The sequence below is a fragment of the Sminthopsis crassicaudata genome, chromosome 2, assembly GCF_048593235.1.
Source record: "Sminthopsis crassicaudata isolate SCR6 chromosome 2, ASM4859323v1, whole genome shotgun sequence".
NCBI classification, from domain to species: domain Eukaryota; kingdom Metazoa; phylum Chordata; class Mammalia; order Dasyuromorphia; family Dasyuridae; genus Sminthopsis; species Sminthopsis crassicaudata.
The window spans coordinates 444478636-444491810 of NC_133618.1; the positions used below are offsets into that span (position 1 = coordinate 444478636).

General features: G+C 37.5%; 1 protein-coding gene across 14 annotated transcripts in view; it reads left to right on the top strand.

Annotated features, from left to right (window-relative positions):
• The window catches only part of ZHX3 (zinc fingers and homeoboxes 3), a 156610-nt gene that overhangs the window by 136285 nt on the left and 7150 nt on the right, over positions 1-13175 (top strand). For all 14 annotated transcript variants that reach the window (XM_074292656.1, XM_074292647.1, XM_074292652.1 and 11 more), the window contains one exon: positions 1760-4788. In XM_074292656.1, coding sequence (XP_074148757.1) covers positions 1911-4788 — 2878 coding nt within the window. In that variant the 5' untranslated portion in view covers positions 1760-1910. The remainder of the gene's footprint in view (positions 1-1759; positions 4789-13175) is intronic.

Sequence of the window (13175 nt, forward strand, 5' to 3'; positions counted from 1 at the left end):
TCTCAATTTTGTTTCCCCAGTACTAGCATATAATAATAATAACTTAATAAATTTTCATAATTCCTAGCTGTGTGACCCTGGGCAAGTCACTTAACCCCAGCCTCAGAAATAAATAAATAAAAATAAGTTTTCAGCAATTGTGAAGAAATGTTGCCAGGAATCATTGTGTATTTGTGTGTGTGTGTGTGTGTGTGTGTGTGTGTGTGTGTGTGTGTGTGTGTGTGTATATATATATATATATATATATATATATATATATATGTAGTAACCAAACCTATATCTTTCCAAGTTTGGATATATTTCAATGTAAAAATGGCTAAGAAATGAATAAAAGATTTTATAATTCTCTCAGACCTAAAGGAACATGCAACATGAATTAAAACTGATACAGGAGGATTAACAAATAACTTGTCTAAGATTATGTGAGATTCCTTTAATATTATAGCCTTTCTGTTTTGAGTTTTCTTTTTATTCTTTTATATGGAAAAGAGATTCTTTAATGGAAAAGATTGAGGAATGGCCTGGTGATTTGGGGATCTTTAGGAGCAACTAAGTCCTCAATCAGCTCCAGAAGGAAGAAGAATAAGCTTCAAGAGTTACCTATTCAAGCCGTTTTTGTAGTGGCAAGTAACTGGAAACTCATTTGGAGAATGGCTGAATAAGTTATGATATATGAATGTTATGGAATATTATTTTTCTATAAGAAATGATCAGCAGGATGATTTCAGAAAGGCCTGGAGAAACTTATATGAACTGATGCTGAGTGAAGTGAGTAGAACCAAAAGAATATTGTACACAGAAACAATAAGATTATGTGATGATCAATTCTGATGGGTGGCTCTTTTCAACAATGAAATGATTCAGACCAGTTCCAATAGTCCTGTAATGGAGAGAGTCATATGCATTCAGAGAGAGAACTGTGAGGACTGAGTGTGGATCACAAGATAGCATTTTCACCTTTTTTGTTGTTTGCTTGCTTTTTTTCTTTTTGCATTCCCCCCCCTTTTGATCTGATTTTTCTTGTGCAGCATGATAAATGTGGAAATATGTATAGAATAACTGCACCTGTATAACATATCTCACTACTTGCTGACTAGGGGAGGAGAAGGAAGAAGAGAAGGAGAAAATTTGGAACACAAAGTTTTGCATGGATAAATGCTGAAAACTATTTTGAAAAGAAAAAGCTATTAAGAAAAAGATACATAAATATGAATGTTTGTTGCTCTAAATTTTTTGAGCCAGAATTAGACTAGAATCTTATTTCTGTGCTCACATGGCTGTAATTAATTCAAAGATAGAGAATTTTTTTTTCACTGAGTTGTTTCCTGCTTGTAGATGCAACATGAAAAACAGTTGCTCCAGTCAAATAAGCTGAAATAATAGATTTCTAGATTACTCTTGCGCATATTGTGCTGCAACACTAAATAGATCATAGATTTAGAGCTTGAAGGTACCTTAAAGGTGGTCCAGCCTCCTCATTTTATAGATGAAGAAATGAGATGTCAAGTGATTGGCATATGATTAGTCAGAGAAGAAGTAGCAGATATGAAAAATTAATCTAAACCCTTTGATTCCAGATCTAGCCTTCCTCTCAACTGAGGAATTGGCAGAACTCGTATCCAAACTGCTGCTTAGCTAATTTCCTTTGAAAATGTCAAGGACACTGGAACCAGATTGTAGAGTACATTCAAGAATCTATACTACATCTTTGAATTAAATGCTTTTAAATAAGTTAACTGCTTGTTTTCTTCCTCTTTAGGTTTAAAAGGGAAAATGTACACTCTTCAGCCAATTGAGATTCAGCTCTTGGAGAATACTTCTTTGAACCTCATGGATTAGCTGGAATTTGGACTGTGAAGCCCTTGCTGAGGAGAGCTTTGAAGCTTTGATCACCTGAACAGACTCTAGCAATGGCCAGCAAACGGAAATCCACCACCCCTTGCATGATACCAGTAAAAACTGTGGTGTTACAGGAAACAGAAGCAGACCCTGTTGAAGGTTTTAACGAAGGAACTCAGCAAGAGTTACCTCCTGAAACTTCTACTGTTAATGATGCTGTTAACAACAACAACAATAATAATGGAACACTATCTAATGGGCATAGGAGTACTTTTGATGGTGATTCTTACATATGTAAATATTGTGATTTTGGGTCTCAAGATATGAATCAATTTATGGGGCATATGAACTCAGAACACACAGACTTTAATAAAGACGCCTCTTTTGTATGTATTGAATGCAATTTTATGGCAAAAACCTCTGAAGGGCTTTCGCTCCACAATGCCAAATGTCATACTGGTGAAATCAGCTTCATTTGGAATGTGGCCAAACAGGATAATCATTTAACTATAGAGCAAATCATCTCTGATAGCACCAGCAGTCATGACCTTTCAGGGGAGTCCTATGAAGAAGGGATAGATGGACAAGCTGAAATTATCATTACTAAAACTCCAATTATGAAGATAATGAAAGGGAAAGCTGAAGCCAAAAAAATTCACACACTGAAGGAGAACTTGCCAAATCCATCTGTTGGAGAGAATTTATTAAGTCAGTCAGCTGGAGAGAACTTACTCAGTCAGTCAGCTGGTGAAACTGAGATGAAAGAGAGTGACCATTCTTTCACCAATGGATCTGTTCCGGTCAGCCAGGCAACCAGCAACTCTGTGAAAACTTCACATGTTGCCAATGGCCCACTAATTGGAACCGTGCCTGTTTTACCTGCTGGCATAGCTCAGTTTCTATCTATTCAACAGCAGCCCCAAGTGCATACACAACACCATCACCACCAGCCACTGCCTACATCTAAGTCACTTCCCAAAGTGATGATTCCATTGAGCAGCATTCCAACATACAATGCAGCCATGGACTCAAATAGCTTCCTGAAAAACTCTTTCCATAAGTTTCCTTACCCAACCAAAGCTGAACTTTGCTACTTGACTGTTGTGACCAAGTACCCTGAAGAACAACTAAAAATTTGGTTTACTGCCCAAAGATTGAAGCAAGGTATCAGTTGGTCCCCTGAGGAGATAGAAGATGCAAGGAAAAAGATGTTTAACACAGTTATCCAGTCAGTACCTCAGCCTACAATCACAGTTTTAAATACTCCTTTGGTTGCCAATGCTGGCAATGTCCAACATCTCATTCAGGCTGCCTTACCCGGTCATGTTGTTACAGGGCAACCAGAAGGTACAGGTGGATTGCTGGTTACTCAGCCAATAATGGCTAATGGGCTACAGGGGACAAGTTCCTCTCTCACCTTAGCAGTTACCTCTGTTCCCAAGCAGCCAGCTGTTGCACCACATAACACTGTTTGCTCAAATACTGCATCCACCGTGAAGGTGGTAAATGCTGCTCAGTCTCTGCTTACTGCATGCCCAACTATAACTTCCCAAGCTTTCCTAGATTCTAGCATTTACAAAAATAAAAAATCTCATGAACAGCTATCAGCTTTGAAAGGTAGCTTTTGTAGGAATCAGTTCCCTGGACAAGGTGAAGTAGAGCACTTGACCAAAATTACAGGCCTCACTACAAGGGAGGTTCGAAAATGGTTCAGTGATCGAAGATATCATTGCAGAAATCTGAAAGGTACTCGGAGCATGTTACCCGGAGATAGTAGTTCTATGATTATGGATTCTACACCTGATGTTACCTTCACTCTGTCACCCAAAGCACCTGACTTAGCCTGTGTGACAACAGCAACAACACCAGGAATTCATCACTCAGCCAAACGGCAATCCTGGCATCAGACACCAGATTTCACCCCAACAAAATATAAGGAGAGAGCCCCAGAACAGCTCAGAGCCTTGGAAAGCAGTTTTGCACAAAATCCTCTTCCCCTTGAGGAAGAAGTAGACCGACTGAGAAGTGAGACCAAAATGACCAGAAGAGAAATTGATAGCTGGTTTTCAGAGCGACGGAAAAAAAAGTCTGCAGAAGAGAACAAAAAATCTGAAGAAGCAGCTTCTCAGGAGGAGGAAGAGGCTGAAGAAGATTGCGGTGAAGAGGATCCTGCTGATGAGTGGAGGGCTTCAAATGAAAATGGTTCTTCAGAGGCTGCTGGTAGTGACCATCCTCGAGTGGAGCGGAAAGTCAGCCCCATCAAAATCAATCTCAAGAATCTGAGAGTGACAGAGGCCAATGGCAGAAACGAATCAGTAGGACTGAGTACTAATGACCACGAGGATGAGCAGGGTTTGAGCAAACCCCTGGAACAACCCAAGAACAAAGTGAATTATAAAAAGACTGCCCAGCAAAGGCACTTGCTCAGGCAACTATTTGTCCAAACCCAGTGGCCAACAAATCAGGAATACGATGGTCTTGTCTCCCAGTCTGGCCTGCCCAGGGCAGAGGTCGTACGCTGGTTTGGAGACAGCAGATATGCACTTAAAAATGGACAGCTGAAGTGGTATGAGGATTATAAGCATGGTAATTTCCCCCCTGGTCTATTGGTCATCAGTCCAAGCAATAGAGAGCTTCTTCAGGATTATTATAAAACCCACAAAACGCTGTATGAAGATGATCTTCAGGGCCTATGTGACAAAACTCAGATGAGCTCACAACAGGTTAAATTGTGGTTTGCTGAAAAAATGGGTGAGGAAACCCGAGCTGTATCTGACACTTGCAGTGAGGACCAGTATTCCAGCACTGGAGAACAAGCAGGAAATCACAAAGGAACATGTGACACCTATTCAGAAGTGTCTGAGAATAGTGAGTGCTGGGAGCCCAGTGGCCAGGAGATCAGTTCAGAACCTTTTGATACACTGAGCCCTCAAGCTGGAATCCAGCTAGGTAAGGAATCACAGTGTGCCCGTCTGCAGTGGGGAGCCTAAGCTTACCAAGCTTCTAGATCACTCTTCTCAATTATTGTAATCTGGTCATCAATTTTTTTTATTTTATTTTATTTTTTTTGGCTGCTGAGGCAATTAGGGTTAAGTGACTTGGCCAGGGTCACACAGCCAGGAAGTGTTAAGTGTCTCAGACCAGATTTGAACTCAGGTCCCTCCTGATTTCAGGGCTGGTGCTCTATCCACTGTGCTATCTAGCTGCCCCTGGTCATCAATATTAGTACAAGTCTGATGACTGTTGATTTTCCATGGGACATCCGATGGCACAGTGAGAATGAGACAGCAGTCATGAGGATGAGTTAATGTAATGCTAGAAGAGGGAGAAAGAGCCAGTCCTTTATAGGAATGTATTAGTGCTGGGGCAAGAACTTAAGGTGGCCTCTCCAAATACCCTAAAATTTGATTCCCTGAACTAAAAAGTATATTTGTGAGTAGTAACTAGTTCTTGAAGTTCTTGAGATATGGTATTGAAGTAGTGAAGTACATATACCTTCATGTTGGGTTTTGGTTTGGGATTTGTTTTTTTAAGTGATGATGGGAGGAAGGAGAAGGGAAGCGATTTTTAAAAGCCCAAAAATTTAAGAGTAATGAGTAAGGGGGAAATGACTTTTAATTGTCTTTATATAAGATGTAATAAGTTTTAACAAAACCTTATGTACTGCCTTTTCTGCTGCCCTCCCTCAAACTTTTAGGAATGTTGATGATGGAAAAATCATTTAGTCTCTTTTAGAAGAGTATAGGTGTTTGGTTTCTCTATTTTTTGAATGTCATGCTTTTTTGTGGAACTGTATAGGTTATCTTTTAAAATAGAGGTATCAAACTTTGAGCCTGGTGCTCAAACAAGATTAAAATGTCATTAGGAAATCTTTAGCAAAAGTAATAAAAATAACAGATATGTTGTAACATAGATATTTTCTAAGTAAGTAGATATCATCTTCGGATTGGTTCTGAGTTTGACACCAATTGTTTAAAGATTATTTTGGAGGGACCTACATTATTTAAAAAAAGAAACAAACATCGCTAAGGTATCTAGGCCTTGATCATGCATTTGATGGATTCTCTAGGTCTTTTTCCTGGATCTTCTTCCCCATTTTTAAGGCTTTCCTTTGGTTTACTATTTGTAACACATATATTAAAGAATATCCAAGAGGAGGTGAAAATATGATAAGCCCATTCACCTATAGATCATTCATTTTAGTGAAAATGTTTGGTAAAAGCCTAGAAAGATTTTAAGATGAGCTGTGAATTTGTTTTCTGTGCTTTCTCTATATGCCATTACCACATGGATAATTTTGTGTGGCATATTTTCCTTCTTAATGCCATCTCTTATCAAAAATTCAATTCAAATTACATTTGGTAAATGTCTATCATGTGTAATTCTGTGCTAGGTACTCGTGATACAAAGATTAAAAACTTGCCCTCAGGGAGCTTGTTAAGGGGTCCGGGTCCCCTAAATTATTTTTTTGAGTTAACTGCGTTTTCCAGATGTGCTTGACCCAAAGCAAAAAAGAAGCCCTAAATGTATCAAGGATGAAGCTCCCTCTGAGCTGAAATAATTTGTTGGTTGCATCCCAAGCTGGATTCCTTGTGTGTCCTTAAGAGGCAAGATAGGCACCAGCCAGTCTGTACCAGGCTGGGATAATGCTTGTACAGTTGGGGGTCCCTTTACATATAAGTCTGCCTTTATAGTATACCTATTTCCCAGGGGAAAGCTCTTCCCTGGAGCTCAAGGAAAGGAAAAAGAGAAGGGGGAGGACTCTTCTGTTTTTTTTTTTTTTCCCCTCACCTTAGCTGTATAGGTCCCCCCCTCCTATACTATTGCCTGGTATCCCTTCCTTCCTTTGTCCCACTATTATAAAAAAGTAAACTTCTGAAAAGACAGGGAATCCTTTGGATTCAACATGCAGGTTCATTTCTCTTTTGATAAATCTGGTTTAAGTCTTATAACATGATTGTAGTGGAATGAGGCAGGGCAATGATGGTTTATGTACACTATTCACTATTATGTACACTATTGTTTAGGGTAAAGTGTGATGGGATAAGGGAGAGACTTAATCCTCAAGGGAAATGACAAGAGAGAGAAAGAGAACAGTACATTTTCATTTGGAGAAATTAGAAAAAGCTTCTAGTAAAAAAAAAAAAAAAAAATCTCCTGAGCTGAAGAGAAAGATGATGAAGATTTTAAGTGATTCCTAAGAAAATAAGGAAGTGAGAGATTGCCTTTTAGGTGTGGGGAATGCATGTTTGTGGAAGAAGGAGAAAGTATGTCAAAACCTTAGAGAACCAGAATAAGATGGGCTTTCACCAAACAAAATTTTTTTTCTTTGTAAGTGAGAGTTGATAATCTGAAGTTGTGATATTTGGTCTTACTGTGTAGCCTCAGATTTATAAGAAAAGCCACATAGAGAGATTATTTCTCCTTACACCAAGGATTCTTAACCTGGGGTTCATGTACTTGGTTTTTAATGTCTTGGTAACTTTATTTTAACAAATCTAATTTCCTTTGAAACCTTTTATGCTTTTATAAATGCCATTCTGAGGAAGGATTCATGAGCTTTTTAGCAAAATGCCAAAGTAGATTGTAACATGCAAATGTACTATGGAAAGTAATAAGTCAGGGAGGAAGAGAGGAAATTTGTGACATGAATTACAATTCACAAATTTAGATTCCTCTTCCCACTAAATTTTAGCTATCTTTGCTACTTAATATAACTCTAGTTTTCTTTTCTCGGGAATAAGAAAAAAAACACCTTAATTCAACTGAAATTATTCTTGAAGTCAGAAACTGTGCTGCTGGCAATTTTCAACAATGAAATGGCCCAGGTCCTTGGCTTCCAAACAAGCAATTATTAAGCATCAACTCTGTTCCAGGAACTAAATACAAGAACTAAAATGAATCTACTTCTGAGCTTAAAGTATCCACATTCTGAGTGCTTGAGTTCAAAGATCCTCTTCCAGGACCCTAGTATTTACATCTTTTTCAAAAGTATATCTCTTAAAGAGAGAACTGGCTACCTTTTTAATCTTAGGGAAGGAAGTCTGGCACCTATATTAATTCTGTATTCATCTTCTATCCAAAAATCCAGAAACAATTGACTAGATTGCTCTTATTCCCCCCGTGAAATTGTGAGATTTTCTTTTATGTAATCAAAAAAGTTTTTTTTTTTTTAAAACAAGTTGATCACTTGATCAACTCAGCTTTGTTCTAAGTTGTTTTACATGCATAAAGATGATTCTTTAAGTATAATATAGTACACTAGAAAAATCACTTACTTTAGATTCAGAGTACCAGGATTCAAATTTATACCTCTGATATATGACTTGGGACACCTTATAAGTTTATTTAACTTCTCTGGGGGATAGATAGCTAAAATGGTATAATGGATAGAGTACCAGGCCTAGAGTCAGGTAGCCTCACCTTCCTGAGGTCTGGTACTTGAAACCAGACTCAAGTCTTCAAGTACTTACTATCTGTATGACTCTGGGCAGGTAATTTCTCCCTGTCTTCCTCAATTCCTCACCTGCAAAATGATTTATAGAAGAAAACAGCAAACCACATGTCTCTGCTAGGAAAACCCCAAATGGGGTTATGAAGAGCAGAGCACAGTTGAAAAATGATTGAAGAAATACAGCTTCTGTGGGACTTCCTCTTCTATAAAATGAAGGGGTTGGATTAGATTATCTCTAAAGTCATTTCTAGCTCTAAGTCTTGCTGGAACTCTGTCCTCCCAGAAATCAGCTGGAGTCAGGATCACTAAACGTCTTTATTCTTGATCTTTTACAGTCAAGGTCAGGGGGTTAGATCTAGCAACCTCACAGACACCTTTCTCCCTCAAATGCCAGGAGAGACTGAGTCAGCTTCACTTCCTCTTCCTCCTCCTACTCCTCCCACACACGTCACTCGCCCCTCTTTGTCCTACCAATCAAGTCAGCACAGAACATCTGGGGAGTGTCAACCTTCAAATAAGTTAACAGAGAACCATCCAATTGGCAATTAGTCTCACGGGCTTCATTATCCAAGTGCATTGCTCAGTTCTAGCCCTTTACAAAGTCTAATTCTGTGAATAATAACTTACATAGGCTTTAAAGTTTGCAAAGTACTTATACATATATTAGCTCATTTAATCTTCACAAAAGCCCAGTAAAGTAAAATGCTATTTTTAACCTCCATTTTATGGGGATAAGTAAGGAAACTGAGATGAATAAGTTGACTTAAATAGGGTCAGAGAAGAAGTAAATATCAGAGGAAAAATTCAAACTCAGGTCTACCTGATTCCTTTGTATATTATTCTGTCCATGAGATTCAGTTGCCTATGAGTTTTTCAAATCCCCAAAGGTTTTTTTAAACCATGATCTAGTCTTAAACTTTTTTTGAAACCTTTTTTAAGTATATATTTTATTGATGCTTTTTTTTTTTTCTTTCTTTCTTACATCAGTGACATTTCCCAATGACTGCTGCTCTCACGGAACCTTTCTTATGACAAATGAGTATAGCCTACTTCTGGATCACAAACTAGACATTTTTCCAAACTTTACAACTTCTCAAACTTGTCCAAAATAGGAATCGTGATAAAAAGTCAAGCAATCTCAACCCTCTCTAGACTCTGGGACACAAAGAATCCTAATGAGGTAAAACCTCATTGAAAAGATAATCTTTTAACACCCAACATGCTTACTCAGCATTTTCTATTCCACTCCCCCATATATAGAAGTTGATTATTTATTTTTTATACAGGGGTCCCTTAACTTATTGGAAGCACTAGCTGATTCCTGGGCTTGTAATGAAACTCAACTTTCCCCTCCCCTTCTCCCAGTGCCAAAAAAAACCAAAAAGCATTATTTTACTCTGGCAAGGAAGCAGGGAGACAAAGCCCTGTCCTGCAACAGAATTCAGCAAGAAAACCTAGGATATTGAAGGGAAGTAGGCCAGGACATGTGTATGTAGCTATGTAGCACTCTGCTAACCCTGAATGGAGGAGTACAGCATCCCTCTGGAGCCACTTCTGTCCCCTTCAGAAGTCACTTAACGGTAGAGATTGAGGCTTGTGAAGTGTCCAACTAGGAGGAAACTGAGACAACCTTTAGGTCAACCTTTAAGGATACCTCTATCAAAAGAGAGAGTTAGACAGTGATCCATAGGGAAATATAAAAAAAGAAGACTGAAATTACCAAAAATTTTAAAAGGAGGAAAACTTCAGTTAAAAACTTTAGCATTAGCAGGAAAACACACAGAAAAAAACATTAATTACAGAAGGGAATATGGCCTCTAGATCACGTAAAAATGTCCAGATATCTATGAATACATTTTTCAAAGCAAAGAAAAATCAATACATGAAAAGGCAGAGGATCCAGTAGATTTCTAAGAGAACATGGAACCATAACAGGATGTTTCTGAATGATTTAAAAGAGAAATAAGAATTGTGAAAACAGAATGTCTGCAGAATAATTGGCAGAATAGAGAAACTTGGTGGTAAGTCTTACCACAGAAACAAAAAGAGTGAGTGGGAATATGAATACATTAAAGTGAAAGTTAATCTGGAAAAGAATCCCCAAACATTTTACACACACACACACACACACACACACACACACACACACACACACACACACACACACAAACACACACACATTTCCATTCAAGCAAAACATTAATCTTCAAGATAGGATTAGTAGACAAGGGGAGAGGGGGAGACAGCAAACAAGGTATGAGTATCTACTATGAGCCAGGTACTATCCTAATTAAGTATTTGGTAAATATTATTTGGTCTTCACAATATTTCTATGAGGTAGATGCTTTTATGTTTTGTTTTTTTTTTAATAGTTAGGGAAACTGACAACAGTTAAGCGACTAGTAAGTATCTGAATCTTGATTTGAAGTCCAGTCTTTCTAACTCTAGACCCCGCACTCTTATCCAATGTGCCACTGAGCTGCAGGAGACCAGTCAAAAAAGTTGAACATCATAATGCAAGAAATAATAGAAGAAAACCACTCTCAAAGTGTATAGCTAATCCAAACAAACCAATATATATATAAAATTCCAAAAGTACTTAAAACTGCATCCACTTTTGGGACACTCTTATATTGGTTGTCAGCCAAATCATACCCCATTTTACAGCTCTAACCAGCCACCCCACTTGTGAGAAGAGGAAGGCTTGTTTCACAATCATTCTTCATAAGTCAAGATTGTGCACAGCGTTGATCAAAATATTTTTTTCCAGGATTTTCCTTATATTATTGTGGTCATTCTAGAGATTATTCATATAGTTGTGGTAACTCGAATCTGCCTAAGTTCATACAAGTCTTCCAGAGTTCCTCTGAATACCTTCTATTTTTTATTTCTAATGACATAATCATATTACATATCATTCAAATACAATAAGTTGTTCAGTTTTTCCCAAATTTTTTTTTTTTTTTCCCTGATGCTGGGGTTAAGTGACTTGCCCAGAGTCAACAGCTAGGAAGTGTTGTGTCTGACATCAGATTTGAACTCTGGTCCTGAATTCAGGGCTGGTGCTCTATCCACTGCGCCACCTAGCTGCCCCTCAGTTTTTCCCAATTGATGGGCATCTATCTAATTTCTAGTTTGGTCCTGCCATGGAAAATACCACTATAAATATTTTTTTTAATAAATGGGGGACTTTTGCCTTTTCTTTCTGAATCTGAATTAAGAACATAGGAATAAAAAAGAATAGGCTGAATTTAAAACATAAATTTTTCAGTGGTTGTTTCACATAAGTTTTGTTTTGTTTGTTTTTTTTTTTTTTTTGGTTTAAAAAAAAATTATCCAAAATTTTCAGTGGCAAACTGTTAAACCAATGTTATATGCATTATGGATTATACTAAAAGGGGACATGTCTTTTTGTTACTAACCTGTAATTACTTTATGTTATTGTGACTGTTAATTACTACATGATTATTAGCATAAGAAAAATAATAATCACTGTGAATACTTTGCTTTTCCTAATCAAAGTAGCATGCTTTTGTTGCATGGCCTAAACACGATGTTACACGACGTTAATACTTGAATCAATCTTTTTATAAGGTTGCTGCAAAGTAAATGATAAGCAATATTACTGTAATAATGTAGCCTTCCCAGTGTTGTTAGTCATAGTAAATGTATTTCATCTTCTTATTATAGCTTGAGTTTTTGCCAGTTTTCCTTTGTGGGGTGAGTAAATAATGCTCAATAAAATAACTTTTCTACATAGACAACTTTTTATGTAACCTTTGATGTGGTAATAGTGAGTGTGCTTAATTGTGGTACTAATACTGGTGAGTCAACATAAAAGGATATAGTGTTAAAAAATTTTTTTTAAAACCTCAAGTCTTAAAACTGTTATCATGGTAAAGGAGGTCTTTTCTCTTTTCATCTGACAGATTTGCTCTAAAATATTCCAAGTTTCCCTTGCAAATCAAGTCCAATTTGATATTGGAAAAAAGAAGTGACCTTTCAGGTCCTTTGTAGTTTTATTTTTTTCTATATTTTTCTGATTCCAAGTATGAACACTTCAGCTTTCAACACATGAGGAAATGAAAAACATGTTTTTATTGTCATTGTCAATATTACCTATATTTGTAATGCAAATGTTGGTATCTTCACAGCTTTTACTACTTGGAAGGCAGTGTGGTGTACAGAAAAGAGCACTGGCTTTGGAATAAGAAAATGTAGATTCAAATCTCACCTCTGATCTTTATTACCTGTGTGACCTTGAGAATCTGACTCAGTTTTGGTGGGCCTTCCTCTGTGCATTTTCCAAATTTCAAGAGGTTCTGTGATCTACAGATCTATTCCTAATCATCTTGATTCTATTGTAATCAAGAAAGAACAGTGGAATGACAAGGGATTTGTGGCATTTCAGGTGGTGGAGGTGGGGAAGAAGAGGTACTACATTTTAATGATCTTTTTTTGAGGATGTCTCAAAGACACCAAATGGCTGCCATAGGCCAGGGCAAATAACATGGAAAGAATGTTACTGATTAGTTTAATCGCCATAATCTGTTAAAAAGCCTGTTTGGGGAATGCTTTTTCAGTCAAGGTCAGTAAAGAAGATACCAAGGTCTTTGTTTTTTTTTTAAAGGCTCTTGTTTACTTCACTTTCAGGGCTAAAAATTGCAAAACAAAGATGAAGGCTATAATAAAAATCTGAGTAGAAAATTAGACTGCTTGCTCATCTTAGAGGAGTGTTCTGAAGGACACAACATGACATAGGTACCCGGCCCAGGGGCCTATGGTCATCAGGCCAGAAGAGGCTTCTTGTAACTATTCTGATTGCTATGTTGGAATTTTAGCCAACTAGCAGCTCTCCTCCCTCAGTCTGAAATTGAGCTGA